At 37.4% G+C, this 18,980-nt stretch overlaps 1 protein-coding gene across 1 annotated transcript; it reads left to right on the top strand.

The window, feature by feature from the left end:
• The first annotated feature begins 11,888 nt into the window (after positions 1 to 11,888).
• Positions 11,889 to 17,787, top strand: LOC130137693 (uncharacterized). Its single transcript, XM_056309622.1, has 3 exons — positions 11,889 to 12,513; positions 13,899 to 14,482; positions 17,666 to 17,787. The coding sequence occupies exons 1-3, from the start codon at positions 12,011 to 12,013 to the stop codon at positions 17,785 to 17,787; spliced, it is 1,209 nt and encodes a 402-aa protein (XP_056165597.1). The 5' UTR covers positions 11,889 to 12,010.
• Positions 17,788 to 18,980: the final 1,193 nt, after the last annotated feature.

The following is an 18,980-nucleotide window of genomic DNA, read 5'->3' as shown; positions in this document are numbered from 1 at the left end:
GCTTTGTACCCTCAATTCTCCATGTTTATTTGTCTTCCTTAAAGAGAGGGAATACCCTCTAAAAATTTTGCATCCAGATAGACAAGGACGTGGATGAAGCTTTTTAATGACTTGTTTAGGTTCGAGGATTAGAGATTTTCTGTTCAATCATTTTGCAGTCAATACGAGAGAAAGCAAGCCAACGAGGTTCAGCCATCATGGTTATCAGTGAATCAATTGACCTCACCTCAGTCATTGAAACCCCAGAAACACCCATTAACAACATTAGCTTAAAGATTGACGAGTCCTAGGTCGTCTCTCCCTTCAAAACGAACGAGGACAATAACAAGCAGGTACTTCTAGTGCCGGTCGTTCTAAATTATTTATCTTATATTAATGGTGCGATAGCAACACTAGCTGGCAAATGGAAGCACCGTGACCTTTTCCACGCATAGCTTGATTGTTGGGTGGGACATCGTGGGGCATTCAACATCGAAAACTCTATTAAAAACCTTAGTGTCCACATCTTCATGGTTGTTGAGGGAAAATGCCATGAAGTGGAATCAATGTTCATCTTTTTTTCCTTACGCAACTGTCGCTCCCGACTAGTAAACTAGCGGAGGATTCTTTCTTCAATCACATCACGAGGTCCGGTAAACGGGTAAAGTATTGTCGTGTTTTCATCGTATCTATTCAACGTCGTTCTTCTTTTTACAAAGGATAAATACGGGATTTATGCTCTTAACGAGAGGATATACGAGGATATCATCATTTCCGATAAGAGCCCGGCATTTGTAGAGGGGGTGCGATAAATAGTCAAGATTCGAGGTTTCGCTTTCGAAGCGCCTTCCATTCTGGTGCCGCAACATAAACCTCGTCATAACCACGTCCAGAAACAATCAGCTCCATAAATCAAGGAAACAGAACGAAAAGGGTCTCCAAATTGACAGAGAAAGGCTGGGACCGCTAGTGTTTTTTCCGTATGAACGGAGAATTTACTTTGTGCATAATCAAAGCTTTCTTTCGACATCTAATGCATGCCGTCAATTGTGATAGGATTGACCGAGTGCTCTAACTAGAAAACAAACAGGTATCGTTGGAGCGACGACGCGTGAGGAAGATTTGGCCCCGTTTGTTATGCTGGCAAATCCGCCGTCTAATCAGGGAATTTACGACAGGAAAACAGAGATGGTGGAGATTGTTGTCGCCACGGGGGAATGTGTTAGCATTCTCCATTCAAAGGGTTTGCATTTTTCTTTTTCTTTTTTGGGTTCAAAGAAGAAGAAATCCCGCGTTTACGTAGATAAATCTTATATGGGTTTTTTTTTAAATAGCGTCGTTAGGGCACTTATTAAGTTAATTAGAAGTGAGGATAATCAATACTTTTCACGACACTTTGAAAATGGAAGAATGGTGCGTTTTAATAAAGTTACTTTAAATAGCAAAATTAAGGTTTGTAAAGCACATTAAACAAGAATTAACAAGTGTCAAAAGGCAATTCTTTGACATTTTTCATTCTAAATTTATGTAATTCCTCACCATCCTCGTTACCTCGACACAAATTCTACCAATTCCTTCCGGCCTTACTCAAATAGGGAGTGGGGGTAGACTGCAGAGGTTCTCCCAATAATGAAAACGTGTATCGTGCCTTTGAATTTGAATAAGTTCGGCAGCGGACCACGAAATCTTGGCGATCTTCTATCTCAAAAAGTGAATCACTAATCTACACTTGATGGTGTGAAATCGATCTCTTGTTATGTGCCTCATCAAACCCGGCAAGCAAATCACTTAGACTTCTTTTTTTTTTTGCTCTTGTCCATTTTTAATTTTGAGAAATGAGGAGAAAATCCTAGCCAAATATACTTTCAAATTCAAAATATAATTATCATTTCAGGAAATATTGCTATAGTTTCTTTTTTGTTTTCTTCTCCATGCTTCCCATTAGAGTTGGCATGCAGAAAAGGCTTCCGGTTCTTCAATCAACTCAAGTCACACAAGACAATTCAGCACGAAATTTCTAACATCAGGATTCGTAAAAGATTAATGTGATTTAAAATGAAACACTAGTCGAAGGCCCGTGCAATCCGCCGGCATCATCTCCAAAATGTATAATTAATTAAAACTATAATTAAGACCGTATACTAAAATATATAATGAGATAAACATAGTAAAATTCATCTTACTTTGTCAAGCACATCATCACGAGGTTAGTATTTTGTAAATATGATATAGAACAACCTTAGAACGTATATCAATGAATCTTTCGAAAATTTAATAAGCTAAAGCATAATTCGTTAATATCTCATATTTAAAAATCAAATTACTAAGATCCCCTTAGGGAGCAGGAAAATGGAAAGCAGTAAGAAAAATATTGCTCGGAAATAACCATTTTTATATTTTGTCATGACTTTAGCTAATTTGAGATCATACCAACCGCGACTCCACTTATGCCTACCGCTTATGCCACGTGTCCGGACACGATCCTCACATTCCGAGATCCTAGGGTCGTGGCCTAATTGTCTCTATTTTTTTTTTCTCTCCACGTGGACAACATCGCAATTGGCCAATGTCTAATACGTAAACCTGGTTAAACCCATTTTGGTCACAATTTGGTAATTTAAACATAGGAAAATACCATAAAAAATCTAAAACTATGTCCATTGTAACACAAATACCTCAATTTTTTTTATATCACAAAAAATCATAAACTTGCCCACTGTGACATAAATACCCTCAACATTTTTTGTGTCGTGAAAAAAATATATACCCTCTATTTCAATTCCATCCAAAGCATACTTGTCATACTAGTATAAGTTCGAGATTTTTTATGACAAAAAAAAAGTTTGGAATATTTGTGTCATAATGGATAACTTTAGGGTTTTTAATGATACAAAATAAAGTTCGGAGTATTTATATTACAGTAAGCACAATTTACGATTTGTTATAGTATTAATCCTAACAAGAAGAGCACCTTCGGACAAAACATAGCAAAAGAGAAAAAGCTCAATTCACTTATGTGCTGAAAACTCGCCAAATTCAATTTAGTTCCTACCCGTCATGTCTAAATCATTTTGTGAACTCTTTATACGTCTATTGGGAATCGTGACGTTATAGTTCTCCGTCCATAATTTGTCTTGGGAAAAGATGATTGCGATAGTGCTGTGGGGGGAGAGAGAAAGAGAGAGAGGGGGGTAGGTGCGCGTGGGTCCCGCGCGTGGGGCCCAATGGAGAAGAGGGAACGACACACGAACCGACACGAAAGGCTGGGCGAAACCGACGCCGGGAGGTCGATTACCATTTTGCCACCGATGGTTCCTGCGGGCCTGTCCTGGGCCTCGTGGGGTCACAATCGGGGGAGAGCCCAATGGGCCGATGTATGGGCCTGGCGAGTCCCGTGCTTGGTGAGCCCGAAAGCAACCTGAGGGGGGCGATCTTGGCGTCTCTCCCTCCTGGAATTCTGAGCCGGTCACAACAATCATCGAAATGCACATGCCTTCTTGGATCTCATCCTTCTTTTTTTTTTCAGTTTCTCTTAGAAGTTAGGAAAGTTGCACATGAACCAGGTTCGTTGGGTTAGATCGGACCTCCATTATATATGGCTTTGGGCGTGACGTGTCCAGCAGTAATGAAGACACCAACTCTTCAGCTTCGGGAGGAAAATTATCCAAAAAGTCAAACTTGTTGTTCGGTCGCGAATTCAGTCATAAATCTTTTAATTTTTTATCAATTTAGTCCTAAATCTTTTGAAAATTTGCCAATTTAGACTGGGTTTGGTTCAACTTTGTAAATGAGCATTGGAGAAATGCAAATGCCTCTGGATTAAATTCCTTTGGGGAAATGCAAATTGCGTTTGATAAAAAAAATCATTTGTAAAGCTACCTTGGCCTAAATAGCGCTTGGCAAATTTTTTTTTTGTAAAGGGCTTTTGAGTTTAATTTTTATTTTTTTTAATTAAAAAAAAACCCTTCGCCGGCTCCAGCGAAGGGCTAAGGCCGCCAGCGGGCTAGATTTGGCGCCGGCGTCCGTTGCCAAGGTAGCGCGACCTTAGGTGACCATCACTTGGGCAGTCGCTTGACCTCGCCGGCTCAATCTAGCCTCGTTGGCCCTCACCGGCCGCCCTCAGTGAAGGTCATTTTAGAGAATTGGTGAGAGTAGTTTTAGAAGAAGAAAACTAGTTTCAATATTCGGCCATCCCTACCAGCATTCAGCTTTCCCAAGGCTAGCATTTGACCGAAAAAGCCCCTTGGAAAAGTTGAACCAAATGCACCATTAGTCCTAAACTTTTCAAGTATGCCAATTTGACCATAAATCTTTTGACGATTTGCCAATTTAGTTTTAAAGTCCTTTGGGCCAATTATCCAAATAATAAGTTTAGGACTAAATTCACAAAATTTCAAAAGATTTAGGACTAAATTGACATAATTGAAAGGTTTAAGACTAAATTGGTACAATTAAAATATTTGGGATTGAATTGATTGCTGTACAATAGGTTGAGGTTTTTTTGGACAATTATGCCAGCTTCAGGCCTTGGCAAGAAGAAGAAGGACAAGAACCTTATCATAGGAGTTGTGGCGGTTGCCATTGCATGTTTCATTCTTTTTTTGGGCTCCAATGGCGACTCTAATCTTAATGTTCCATTCGGAGAACAAAGGCTGCAGGTAAGCTACCTATTTACCTTTTAATCTTAGGTAGACCTAATCATATATATACCCAAGAGTCTTGATGGCCGTCCACAGAGGGGCAGGTCTGGCTTAAACTTTTGGTATGGACTTCAGGAATATGGGCAGGTTTGGATAGATGCTTGCTCACCAAATTTAGGAAACGAGGAATTTTTAATTTTAAGATGTAAGATTTTTAGACATAAGTGAGCATATATACTGCAGGAACACATCAATGTCAACCTGAGTATAACGAAGCAACACGAAGCAAATGGGAAAATTGTTCAAAAAATTCTAAACCTATTGTAGAGAGGTTAATTTAGTCCTAAACCTTTCAATTGTGCCAATTTTAGTTTAGTCTTAAAACTTTTGATGAGTTGCCAATTTAATTCTAAACATTTTAATGATTTGCCAATTTATTCATTCTGGGCAATTTTGGCCGGAAATCGCTGACGTGGCGGTCTAGTTAGTGCTGACCATCCTACGTGGCATAGCCAGTGCTAATGTGGACAATTTTTACGATTTCTTTTAATTTTATGATTTTTTTTCTTTTTTTCCTTTCCTTTCCTTTCCTTTTTTCATTTTTCTTTTTCCCTTCGTTGGCCATCGCTGGTCCTCATTGATGGCCGGCGGAGGTTGCCAGCCTCAACGAGGGCCGCCCTAGCCAGCCTTGGGCGAGGGACACCCGCGCCTGAGGCCGACGAAGGTCGCTGGCCATCGATGAGGCCCGTAAATGGCCAAGAGGGAAAAAGAGAAAAAGAATAAAAAAAAGAAAATAAATTCAAATTCTTTTAAAAAAATTGTAAAATTATCTAACGGCCGGGCTGACTAGATTGTCACGTCAGCGATTTTCGATCAAAATTGGCCGAAAAGATTCAATTGACAAATTATTAAAATGTTTAGGACTAAATTGGCAAATGATCAAAAGTTTTAGGATTAAATTGGCACGATTGAAAGGTTTAAGACTATCGACAAAAAAATTGGTTTAGGACTAAATTGGCAAGTTGTTAAAAGATTTATGACTAAATTGGCACAATTGAAAAGTTTAGGATTGAATTGACCTCCGTACAATGGGTTTATGATTTTTTGGACAATTTTCCCTCGAAGCAAATTATAGTATCGGTATCGATTGGATTATTCGACGGAACATAATTCGTAATAAGAAATGCATATGCATTTTTGCAGTGGGTCAATGCCTAACATACAATGCGACCAAAAAAAAAAATGCCTAACGTACAGCTCAGCGTGTGATCGTACCTATAATAAGCATATAAAGAAAAGGGAACATGCATGCAAGTGGAGGTTTGAAAACCTCGATCGATATCGCTGAGTATACTATTATAAATTATGTCAATTTGCGCTAAATAGCAAAACATTTACCGGGCGGAGAAGAAATAAGTAGAGAAAGAATAGGCGCCAGTTGTGAAGAAATCGGCACGTTGAGAATCATTTGATTGGTTAGAGGAAAGAAATATTTTAGGTAATAGAGGGAAAATTATTTGATTGGTCGGAGGAAGAGAGATATTCTGGATAATAGAAAAAAGTTGGAAACACCCTTGTATTGGAAACATACCTGTATTTTTATATAGTGGGGTAGACAGATCAACATGTATATAAATAGGGAAAATGGCACAAATGATCCCCGAATTTTGGCCAAATGTGTAATGTGATCCCTGAACTTTTAATTTGTTCAACGTAGTCATTGAACTTTACCTCAATGTGCAATGTAGTCCCTAGACTTTTAAATTGCTCAATGTGACCCCTAAACTTTTGAACGTGTACCAAAATTTTAGGACCACATTGAACAATTTAAAAGTTCAGGGACTACATTGCACATTGAGGTAAAGTTTAATGACCACGTTGAACAAATTAAAAGTTCAGGGACCCCATTGCACAGTGAGGCAAAGTTCAAGGACTTTTTATGTTGTTATCTCATATAAATGTATATTTCACATATTTTTTTGCTCAATACATTATAAACTTTGCAATTTCAAACCTCATTACCTAATTATAAGTGGCAGACATATTGTATGCCAGAATATTTTTTTTGCCGAAAACATGTTATGAAGATGAAGATGATGATCGTGAGAATGAAAACTTAATGTCAAGGGTCCTCGGTCAACAATATTAGCTGGTCGACAGTTGACTTTCAGATTGTTTTTTTTTTTCAAAAAAAACCAAAAAAAGAAAATTTCATGATAATTAGATTGAAAATCAACGATCGATTATTCTTTAACAAGGCCGGGTTGAAGTCATCTCTTCGCTGAAAATTATGACCACCATCATTTGCATGACTCTTCCTCTCAAAATTAAACATTCTTATTAAATGTCCGATTTTTCTTCCATTTCTATCGAGTGATTGTGATGTGTTCGAGCGAGAGGAAATTTCCGTATGCATGGCGTGGAATATGTCGGACCAGAAGGTCAAATGATCACTGTGTTATTCATAGTTGAGGTGCTTTCATTGCTTAAGAATCATTCATATAGCAAACATCAAGATCTGTTATGAGATTAGGCAGCGCTGGTCGTGTTTAAAAATTCTATGCACTATTTGGGGAGTTCAACTTGGTCAAAGATCATATCGTTATCTCGTTGCTAAGTGAAAACATTAGTTGAAATTGCCACTTTGGTTTTAGGTGAAATCACGGTGACTAATTAAGACTTAATCCGCACATGCACGATGCATATAGGAGCCGACGGCGAAGATTATCTAGAGCAAACAAGAGATTTCAATCAATAGCGACTCAATATATATATATATATATATATAAAGGCAAGAGAAGAAGCGAATGATAATTAGTGCATGGTGAATGGTATAAACTATAAGGTTTAACACAACGTGGAAGGAAGGATTTGAAGCCTCATCTCATCACTTGTTCAACATGGACTGTCATAATATATATAACGAAGACTCATTTCGTGCTAAGATACAAGTAGACATACTTGTTGACACCTAAATTTTGGCACACCATTTAGTGATTAATTGTGTTGAGGAAAACTCCTATTAATTTTGAAATTGACAAAACCTTTCACATAATTATAAGTCTGATACTTATTCTGAACTAATTTATTACAGGTATTTATATTCTGAAAACTCAGAAGGAAGTTATTCAGACTTTACAAGCTGTCAAGTATGTTTTTGAAGACCCACATAATCTAGGTTCTGAGATTCAGAAGCAGAAGTTATTCAGATGTAGACGCAGACGCAGAATTTCTTCAGACGCAGAACTCAGAACGAAACACAACAGCTAGTGATCTGGCATGGATTTCACAGAAGGAATGTTCTGATTGTCTCAATCTCAATCAAATTGATTGACAATCAAACATTACGACAAGAATGCATTACAACGGACAAAACTCTACTTATGGAAACCAAGATTCTGATTGTATGGGAGACCAGAATCAGTGGAATTCAGAATCTGTCATCCAACGGCTACTCAATCCTTATTATACAAATCTGTCCAAAGTGAAGATTGGAAGATGATCCTCTGAAAGCTATCCAACGGCTAGTAGAGGAGTATTTAAGGAGATCAACGAGCAGCAGAAGAAAGTACAGAATCAAGAATCAACAAGTCCAAAGTCTGAGCATACTCCAATCATTTCTCTTGTCGTTCTGAGCCAAACATTAAGATCTTGAGGGACACTTTGTAAGAGTGATTGTGTGAGATAGAGAGTCCTATCATACACAAGAGTGTTAACACTCAGAAGTTGTAATTCCTCTTGATTACATAGTGAAATCCAGCCGGTAGGCTGTAAGCGTGGGAGAGTGGACGTAGGCTTGCTATAAGCCGAACCACTATAAACTTGTGTGCAGATTTTCTATCCCTTATCTCTTTATTTACATTTTGCACATCAAGAGCATTGTCTATATATACTGTTTTGAATCTGAATTTTATTCAGACTTAACTGTGTTCTTTAATTTCCGCATAAATTGACAAAATTGTTTAAGATCACCTATTTACCCCCCTCTAGGTGATCCTTGCTAGCTACATCAATTGGTATCAAAGCAGGTTGCTCATTTATTGAAGTGTCTTACTTCTGAGCTAACGATCTACATGGCTAGCTATGGTGCTCCAGGGCTCATTGAAGGACAGAGCAACAACAGACCACCATATTTCGATGGCAAGGAATATAGTGTCTGGAAGAATAAGATGAAGGCATTCATAAAGTCAATTGATCACATGCAATGGGATGTCATCATCAGAGGAGTCAATCCAAAATCTTCTGATTCAAAAGAAAAGGCAGATGCAAGCAAAGCAGCAGATCCTCCATTATCTCAAACTGAGATATCCAAAAGAGAAACCTTAGATTCCAAAGCAATTTATTCTCTCTATTGTGCTTTATCACCTATTGAATATAAAAAAATTGCTGCTTGTGAATCAGCTAAGGAAATCCGGGATACTCTCCTTGTTACTTATGAAGGAACGGATCAAGCCAAGGAAACTCAAATCAATCTTTTGCTTGGTCAATATGAATCCTTCAAAATGAAGCCTGGAGAATCAATTGCTGATTTGTATGACAGGTTTACTGATATAGTAAATGGTCTTGCTTATCAAGGACAACCAGTTCCAGATGCAATGAAAGTCAACAAACTTCTGAGAGGACTGACAAATCAGTGGGATAACATCAAAACATCTCTTCGAGAACACAAAGGATCAAGCCTCTATCAGTGAATGAGTTAATTGGAACTCTTCAGTCATATGAGACTGAGAAATAGAATGAGGAGAATGAATCCAGAGGTAATAAGTCAATTGCTTTGAAGACTAACATTGATTCTGATGCAGATTTTGAAGATGAAGATGTTGACGATGAAGAACTAGCTCTCTTTATAAAGAAGTATAAGAAAATGAAGATCAAAGGAAGAAACTTCAAAGGTAAGAAGCCTTTTGAGAAGAAGAAGTTTTTCGATGAAACAGAGAGATCAAAGGATGTTATATGCTTTCACTGTAAGAAACGTGGACATATCAAGCCAAATTGTCCACTTCTGAAAAAGAAGACCAAGTTTGAGAAAGCAAAGAAGGCCTTAAAAGCAAAAACCTGGAGTGATACAGAGTGCGAAGACAGTGATGAAGATATCTTTAATTTCTGTCTAATGGCTAAGTCAGACTCAGACTCAGATTCAGATTCAGATTCTGATCCTAAAGTTGAAATTGAGGTAAAGCATTCTGATATGCCTATTGAAGTATTAAATTATATTGATGAATTATGCTTTGAATTTAAGATTGCTTTTAAAAGAATCTCTTCTTTGAAAAAGGAAAATTCATCACTGAGGCAACAGGATGTTTCTCAAAAAGAAAAAATCGATTTCCTTTAAAAAGAATTTCATCAAATCAAGGAAAGTCGAGATCTTCTTTCCAAAGAAAATGCTGTTTTGAAAAAGGAAGTTTCAGAAATTACTTCCAAGTTTTCAAAAGGTTCAGAAACCTTGAAGTATATCCTTTCTATCCAAATCCCTTACTATAACAAATCTGGTCTCGGATTTGTGAAGGAAAGTGATAGCTTGATTGATTTTCCAAAGGTCAAGGAGAGATTAAGACAAAGACCTCCTCGACAAGCTTATAAAAATCATTTCAAAAGAAATTTTGTTAAACCTGTTGGCCGAAGTGCTCTTAAGTGCTCAAAATGTGGAGATCCACAACATTTTGAGAATGAATGTCCTAAGATCTGGAGACCTGTTCGAAGAGATTTTGTTAAGACAGCCTATAATAATGCTCAAGGACCCAAACAAATTTGGGTACCAAAGAAAACTTGAGATGTTGTGATTTTTGCAGGTTACCACAAAGAGAAAAAGGAAGTGGTACCTAGACAGTGGATGCTCTAGACATATGACAGGAGATCCAAGCATATTCATTGATCTACACAGTCTGAATGGTGGAAAAGTTTCCTTTGGAGGAAATACCAATGGAAAAATCGTTGGCAAAGGAACAGTTGAAATTGGAGGACTTACAATCAAGGATGTCTCTTTAGTGAAAGGACTCAACTACAACTTGATAAGCATAAGCCAACTATGTGATACAGGTTTCAGAATCAACTTTCAAGAAGATACATGCTCACGGACAAGCAAAGATTCTTCTCAAACATTTACAGGAAGAAGACATGGCAATATCTATCTTCTAGATGTCAATCCAAACGCCACTCATTGCTTGATCTCAATCAAAGAGGATGAAGATCTATGGCATAGAAGATTGAGACATATCAGTATGAAACAAATCTCAAAGATCTCAAACAAGAAATTGGTTCGAGGTTTACCAGATTTGAAATATAAAAAAACAGAATTATGCAATGCCTGCATACTAGGAAAGCAAGTAAGGAGCTCTTTTAAGTCTATACATCATGTTTCCACTAATTGTGCTTTGCAGCTTCTTCATATGGATCTATTTGGACCAACCAGAACTCAAAGCATTGGTGGTAAGAAATATTGTTTAGTTATTATTGATGACTTCACAAGATTTACTTGTGTGTTCTTTCTTGCTCATAAAAATGAGGCATTTTCATACTTTTCAAAATTTGCAAAAAGGGTTCAGAATAAAAAGGGCTACACCATTTCCTGCATTAAAACTGATCATGGGGGAGAATTTGAAAATCAAAGTTTTTCAGATTTTTGTGAGGAAAATGGCTTTCAACACAATTTTTCTACTCTTTATACACCAGAACAAAATGGTGTTGTGGAAAGGAAAAATCGTTCTTTGCAAGAAATGGCAAGAACTTTGTTGATTGAAAGCAAGATTCCTTTTCATTTCTGGGCAGATGCAGTTTTTACAGCATGTTATATCATTAACAGAGCTTTTCTTAGACCCATTCTGGAGAAAACCCCCTATGAGCTTTACAAAGGTAGAAAGCCCAATATCTCATATTTTCGTATGTTTGGTTGTAAATGCTTTATTCTCAAAAATCCAAATGATCGCCCTGGTAAGTTTGATGAGAAAGCAGATGAAGGATTTTTCCTTGGATATTCTACTACAAGTAAAGCATACAGAGTCTTCAACAAAAAGTCTCAGACTATGGAAGAATCAATGAATGTAAGGTTTTAAGAAAACATTCAGACTCACAGAGATGAATCTGAATCATCTCCCAACATTCAAGAGTTATCAGAAGATCATCAACAATTAGTATCAGAAGGAAAAGAAGGAAAAGAAGATACAATACAGACTCAACCAAAAACTTCAGAGTCTGCAGATATTCACAAAGAAAGATTTGACAAAAACTGGAAACATAAATCCAGTCATCCGAAGAACTTCATCATTGGAGAAATAGAAGATGGTATCAAGACTAGATCCAAACACAAGGAGAACATCAGCAACTTGGCATTGATTTCTGAAATAGAACCAAAAGAAGTTGGTGAAGCTTTATCAGATGAAAGCTGGATCGATGCTATGCAGGAGGAACTTCAGCAGTTCAGAATCAATAAAGTATGGGAGCTTGTGCCAAGACCCAAAAATCATCCAGTAATTGGAACAAAATGGGTATTCAGAAACAAACTGGATGACAAAGGGAAAGTTACAAGAAACAAAGCAAGACTGGTTGCAAAAGGCTATTCTCAAGAAGAAGGCATAGATTATGATGAAACATATGCACCAGTTGCAAGGTTAGAAGCCATTCGGCTACTATTAGCTTATGCTTGTTTCCATAACTTTAAATTGTTTCAGATGGACGTGAAAAGTGCCTTTCTGAATGGATATATCAAAGAAGAAGTATATGTGGAACAATCACCTGGTTTCGAAGAACCAAGGAAGACTGATTATGTCTACAGACTCAAAAAGGCTCTTTACGGTCTGAAACAAGCACCCAGAGCTTGGTACGAAAGGTTAAGTAACTTCCTTCTGCAAAATGATTTCACCAAAGGTAAGGTTGATACAACTTTATTTGTTAAGAGAAAGGGTAAGGATTTTCTACTTGTTCAAATTTATGTTGATTATATAATCTTTGGATCCTCTAACGAATTTCTTTGCAAGGAATTCTCAAAGAATATGTAGAATGAGTTCAAGATGAGTATGATGGGAGAATTAACATTCTTTCTTGGCCTTCAAGTGAAACAAACCAAAGATGGTACATTCATTTGCCAAGAGAAGTATGCAAAGGAGATTATCAAGAAGTTTGGATTACAGAATTGCAAGAAGACAGACATCCCCATGTCTCACTCATCCAAACTGGACAAAGATGAAAATGGTAAAAAGGTTGATCAGAAGGTATATAGAAGCATGATAGGTTCATTATTGTATCTAATTGCATTTAGACCTGACATTCTATTTAGTGTCTGTATGTGTGCAAGATTTCAATCAGACCCAAGGGAATCTCATTTTTCTGCAGTAAAGAGAATAATCAAATACATTGGAACATATCCAATGTTAGGCCTTTGGTATTCCAAAGATTCAGATTTTACTCTTATTGGATATTCTGATGCTGATTTAGCTGGATGTAAAGTGGACAGGAAAAGTACTTCAGGTACATGTCAACTGCTTGGGAATATGTTGGTATCCTGGTACTCAAAGAAGCAAAATACAGTTGCACTTTCTACAGCAGAAGCAGAATATGTGGCATTGGGAAGTTGCTGTGCACAGATTCTGTGGATGAAGTAGCAATTACAAGACTTTGCTATTGAAGAATCAAGTGTTGCAATCAAATGTGACAACACAAGTGCAATCAATTTGACAAAGAACCCCATTCTTCATTCTCGAGGTAAGCATATTGAAATCAAGCATCACTTTATTCGAGATCATGTTCAAAATGGTGATGTGAATATTCAATTCATTGATTCTAAGAATCAATTAGCTGATATATTTACAAAACCTCTTGATAAATCTTCATTTGAATTCATAAGAAACAAACTGTGCATCACTTATCCATTTTCTTTAAGTGTTTGATAGACAGGAATTTTTCAGACTCAAATATTCTCAGTCTGAACATTTTTCAGACTCACAAAGAAAGGTACGTTCCTTATTCAAATTTTGGCGGGTATATTTTTGGCAGGATATTTTTATAATCGTTACTTTTGGAAGCAAATCATGTATGTATTCTAATTTATCTGATAAATTGTGCTTAATATATTGTTATGATGTCATCATATTTGATTAAGCTTCAAAGAGTATATTTTCTTCCTACTTGTTTGGGATATCTTTTTATTTTCTAAAAGTAACTTTTCCTTCCAAAACCTATCCACCTCCTTTATAAACCCGTCCTCTTCTTATCAAAACCCTATCAGTACGATCTTTTACTCTCAAAACCTTTTCGATATTCAAAGACTCTCCTCTTCTTCCTCCAAAGATCGAAACTTTCCTCTCCAAAAGTAATCAAAATGCCGTTCAAGATGGTGGCTCGTCGAAGATCTTCACGTATTCTCGACCAAGACTCCAAGTCTACAGCACTGGCGGAATATTTGGAGGTTTCAGACTCAGAATCTGACCATCATGAAGGCCCTTCTGAAGCGACACCTCCTCAGCGATCGTCGCCACCGAAATCGTCCGGTAAAACTGATTTTCGCTTTCGAAGCATCAAACGTGTGTGGGAAGTTTACCAAAGGTTGAAAAGGAACAATGCTTCAGCGTCGATCCTTCTCGCTTGTCTGAAAGACAACGGTTTTCGCTCTGAAGAGCATCTTGTGCAAAACTATTCTGTTTACTGCACTAAATCTGAACAAGTTCCAGCCAGTTCTACATCAAAAGAGCCTTCTTCCAGGAAGGGCAAGGAGAAAGTTGGAGAATATTCCACTCCTTCTGCAAAGAAATCTGTCCCTATAAGTCCTAAGTCCACAAGTGCCTCAAAATTTGTTATTTTCGATAATGACGCTCGATTTTTTGATACTTTTGAAATGAAGGTGGGAATAGCATCTGGTGTGCCTGGAACAGGAGGTTTGTTCAGAAGCATTGAGCATAATGCCTGTTATAAGTTGTTACTTGCTCTGATACCAATTGATGTAGCTAGTAAGGATCACCTAGAGGGGGGTGAATAGGTGATCTTAAATAATTTTGTCAATTTATGCGAAAATTAAAGAACACAGTTAAGTCTGAATAAAATTCAGATTCAAAACAGTATATATAGACAATGCTCTTGATGTGCAGAATGTAAATAAAGAGATAAGGGATAGAAAATCTGTACACAAATTTATAGTGGTTCGGCTTATAGCAAGCCTACGTCCACTCTCCCACGCTTACAGCCTACCGGCTGGATTTCACTATGTAATCAAGAGGAATTACAACTTCTGAGTGTTAACACTCTTGTGTATGATAGGACTCTCTATCTCACACAATCACTCTTACAAAATGTTCCTCAAGATCTTAATGTTTAGCTCAGAACGACAAGAGAAATGATTGGAGTATGCTCAGACTTTAGACTTGTTGATTCTTGATTCTGTACTTTCTTCTGCTGCTCGTTGATCTCCTTAAATACTCCTCTACTAGCCGTTGGACAGCTTTCAGAGGATCATCTTCTAATCTTCACCTTGGACAGATTTGTATAATAAGGATTGAGTAACCGTTGGATGACAGATTCTGAATTCCGCTGATTCTGGTCGTCCATACAATCAGAATCTTGGTTTCCATAAGTAGAGTTTTGTCCATTGTAATGCATTCTTGTCGTAATGTTTGATTGTCAATCAATTTGATTGAGATTGAGACAATCAGAACATTCCTTCTGTGAAATCCATGCCAGATCACTAGCTGTTATGTTTCTTTCTGAATTCTGCGTCTGAATAATTTCTGCGTCTGCGTCTGCATCTGAATAACTTCTGCTTCTGAATCTCAGAACCTAGATTATGTGGGTCTTCAAAAACATACTTGACAGCTTGTAAAGTCTGAATAACTTCCTTCTGAGTTTCCAGAATATAAATACCTGGAATAAATTAGTTCAGAATAAGTATCAGACTTATAATTATGTGGAAGGTTTTGTCAACTTCAAAATTAATAGGAGTTTCTCTCAACAATCTCCCCCTTTTTGATGGTGACAAAACTTTCCTGCAGATTGAATTATTTTGAAATTGATTTGAAAGTAAATAAACATATTAAGCTCATTAAGCACAGTTTGCTCTTTCAATCTGTGCTTCATGAGCTTAATATGTTTATTTACTTTCAAATCAATTTCAAAATAATTCAATCTGCAGGAAAGTTTTCTCACCATAAAAAATGGGGAGATTGTTGAGGAAAACTCCTATTAATTTTGAAGTTGACAAAACCTTCCACATAATTATAAGTCTGATACTTATTCTGAACTAATTTATTCCAGTGTATTTATATTCTGAAACTCGTAGGAAGTTATCTCGACTTTACAAGCTGTCAAGTATGTTTTTGAAGACCCACATAATCTAGATTCCGAGATTCGTGCGTGGTATTATGCGATGCGCACGCAGACGCAAATTATTCGACGCAGAATTTCTTCAGACGCAGAATTCAGAACGAAACACAACAGCTAGTGATCTAGCATGGATTTTACAGAAGGAATGTTCTGATTGTCTCAATCTCAATCAAATTGATTGTCAATCAAACATTACGATAAGAATGCATTACAATGGACAAAGCTCTACTTATGGAAACCAAGATTCTGATTGTATGGGCGACCAGAATCAGCGGAATTCAGAATCTGTCATCCAACGGCTACTCAATCCTTATTATACAAATCTGTCCAAGGTGAAGATTGGAAGATGATCCTCTGAAAGCTGTCCAACGGCTAGTAGAGGAGTATTTAAGGAGATCAACGAGCAGCAGAAAAAAGTACAGAATCAAGAATCAACAAGTCCAAAGTCTGAGAATACTCCAATCATTTCTCTTGTCGTTCTGAGCCAAACATTAAGATCTTGAGGGATACTTTGTAAGAGTGATTGTGTGAGATAGAGAGTCCTATCATACACAAGAGTGTTAACACTCAGAAGTTGTAATTCCTCTTGATTACATAGTGAAATCCAAATCGTAGGTCAGTAAGCGTGGGAGAGTGGACGTAGGCTTGCTATGTTCCGAACCACTATAAACTTGTGTACGCATTTTCTATCCCTTATCTCTTTATTTACATTCTCGCACATCAAGAAAGATTGTCTATATATACTGTTTTGAATCTGAATTTTATTTAGACTTAACTCGTGTTCTTTAATTTCCTCATAAATTGACAAAATTGTTTAAGATCACCTATTCACCCCCCTCTAGGTGATCCTTGCTAGCTACATCAAATTACATAGAAAATTGGGGATTAAATTTTAACCCCTAAACAAAAATATGAAAATCGCATAGCATATAGTTTAGGATCATATAGTTTAATTGCATTCCACATCGGACCGGCGGTGGCGAGTAAGCTGAAAATCCATCGCATAAACCGAGCTCGAGCGTCGAGTGAAACTCGGCTCACTCAAGGGATTGGGGGCCGAAATTCACAAGTTTCAAAGGCTTTGGTTATCTTAATTTGAGCTTAAATTAGCCCAAATTAATTTAGCCCATTTGGAATTAAAATTAAATTAAATGATAAAGCCTAAGTCTAAGCCCATTAGGATGAGGAAGCCCGGTCAATTAACCTAGGTTGCAATAGAAATATGTGATTATACTCTTCAATGAAGGGGGACTCATAATTTTCGGAGAATAGAATTTCGGAGAGGAGGAGGGCCACACAACTTACATACACGGCCACAATTGAAAGAAAGAGGAGATATCATAAATTTTCTTCTCGTTGACTCACGTCTTCGCCTTCACCATCATCATCCACTAACCACTTCAATATCCATCACCCACGAAGAGGCTGCCACTTCTGCACAACAGGACAAGAACCAACCATTGGAGCAACAGGGACACGTTGACGACAAAGACTCCACAATACGAAGAGTACATCCAGAGAAGTCAATCCCTCCGCGGTGGCTGATCGTCTCTCTTGGCGCCTGACTTCCACACCTTCTCTTGTCACGCCACCACCTCACTCTCTCGAGTCACGCGGCCGCTACTCAACAACCCCCATTCAGTGACGACCAGCAACGTCGAGTCCACGACTAACGACACAGCAAGCTCGACGAATTAACAACAATTTGCTAACTTTCACGGCCAAACTTTGGTCCGATTTTGCAGGTTTTCCCGTGACCGAAAAGCTGTTTTCCTGGTGCCTAACCCTCTCACCGTCTGAATCCTCCCTGGTCGAGTCACACCGCAGGCTACCATTCGTCAAGTCCCGCCGCGATTCGCGAATCTAACACCTTCGCCGGTCCACCACCGTTGGCCACCACGCGTTCTGCAATCGCGATTCGGAGTCGAGTTCAAATTTGGAAAGTAATCCGCAAATCAGGTAAAAATCTCTATCCGGTATATTTTCAAAATATTTAAATTCTTAGTTTAAATATTTTGAATATTCCGTGAATATTGCGTGATTGATTAGATACCTTAGGATAATATTTGCGATATCCGCAATATTCGAAAATACCCAAAATTAGGAATTTTTCCTAATTTGGCAATGTATTTGGACGACTATCCGACCTTATCCTTAAGGTACGATACGCGACAATACAGAAAATCGTTATCTTATCCATAATCACTTGGATACGATAATAGATTTTATTCGCTTTCCAAATTCGAATAATCAATTTTCCGTCGATATCTATAACCCTATAGATATGACTGTTAATTTGATTTCTTTTCCTAATTCAAATTTGATAAGAAGAATCTTGTGGATTGCGTGGATTGTTTGAATGCGGTTGTTATCTCTGTTTGATTGTTTTTTTTTTAAATAAAGAAAATCCAAAAATATGTTAGTGAGGATTTAAATTAGAAGTTTTGCATGTTTGGGGAACCCTAAATGTATCTAGAAGATAGGATAATTATTTAATTTAAATTAGGACTTGAGATAATTTATTTCCTAGTTTAAATTAGGTATTATTCTAATCCTAATAGATTATTTAGGTTATTTTTTATTCCGAATTTCATTGAAAAAATACCAAAAATAAATCATTTGTCCGTCATTAGAATTAGGTCACGTCGTCGCATGACATATAGTTCGCATGCTAGGTTGCATTAATCGCATGTCATTTTTTGCACGTCATTGCATATATGTTAGTTTGCATTTTAATAAAGCGCAAACCCTAAAGAACACCTTGAGTGCCTTGCTTTATTAATTAGAAATCATATTAGGATTGTCCGTGTGATTTTTTCTACTAACAATGCAGATGCTTGCGTTGCTTTAAGGTACGTCATTCTCCTAACCTTGCAATCTATTTACTGTTTTCTTGGGTGTTAAATTGGTGGTTTGCGCACCCGCATGAACACCTCACATGTTAGTGATTAGGTAATAAGATGGATCCAGACTGCCTGCATAAACATTTTTTGAAAAGAAAAGGTACCGAAAGGGCGTTAGACTAGATTTAACGTAATCAAGACCCCGAGCTTAGAATCT

The sequence above is a fragment of the Syzygium oleosum genome, unplaced genomic scaffold (assembly GCF_021117445.2).
Source record: "Syzygium oleosum isolate NSW1041296 unplaced genomic scaffold, Sole_v2.1 Sole_v2.03, whole genome shotgun sequence".
NCBI classification, from domain to species: Eukaryota; Viridiplantae; Streptophyta; class Magnoliopsida; order Myrtales; family Myrtaceae; genus Syzygium; species Syzygium oleosum.
This window is presented reverse-complemented; position numbering and strand designations above follow the sequence as displayed.

What these genes read in the sequence shown, in the direction of transcription:
- LOC130137693 (XM_056309622.1), top strand. Translation starts at nt 12,011, where the DNA reads ATGCAGGAGGAACTTCAGCAGTTCAGAATCAATAAAGTATGGGAGCTT. An exon ending in ACTTTATTTGTTAAGAGAAA is followed by an intron (nt 12,514 to 13,898) that starts GGGTAAGGATTT and finishes CTTCCTCCAAAG; the next exon opens with ATCGAAACTTTCCTCTCCAA. An exon ending in TGGTGTGCCTGGAACAGGAG is followed by an intron (nt 14,483 to 17,665) that starts GTTTGTTCAGAA and finishes CCGATTTTGCAG; the next exon opens with GTTTTCCCGTGACCGAAAAG.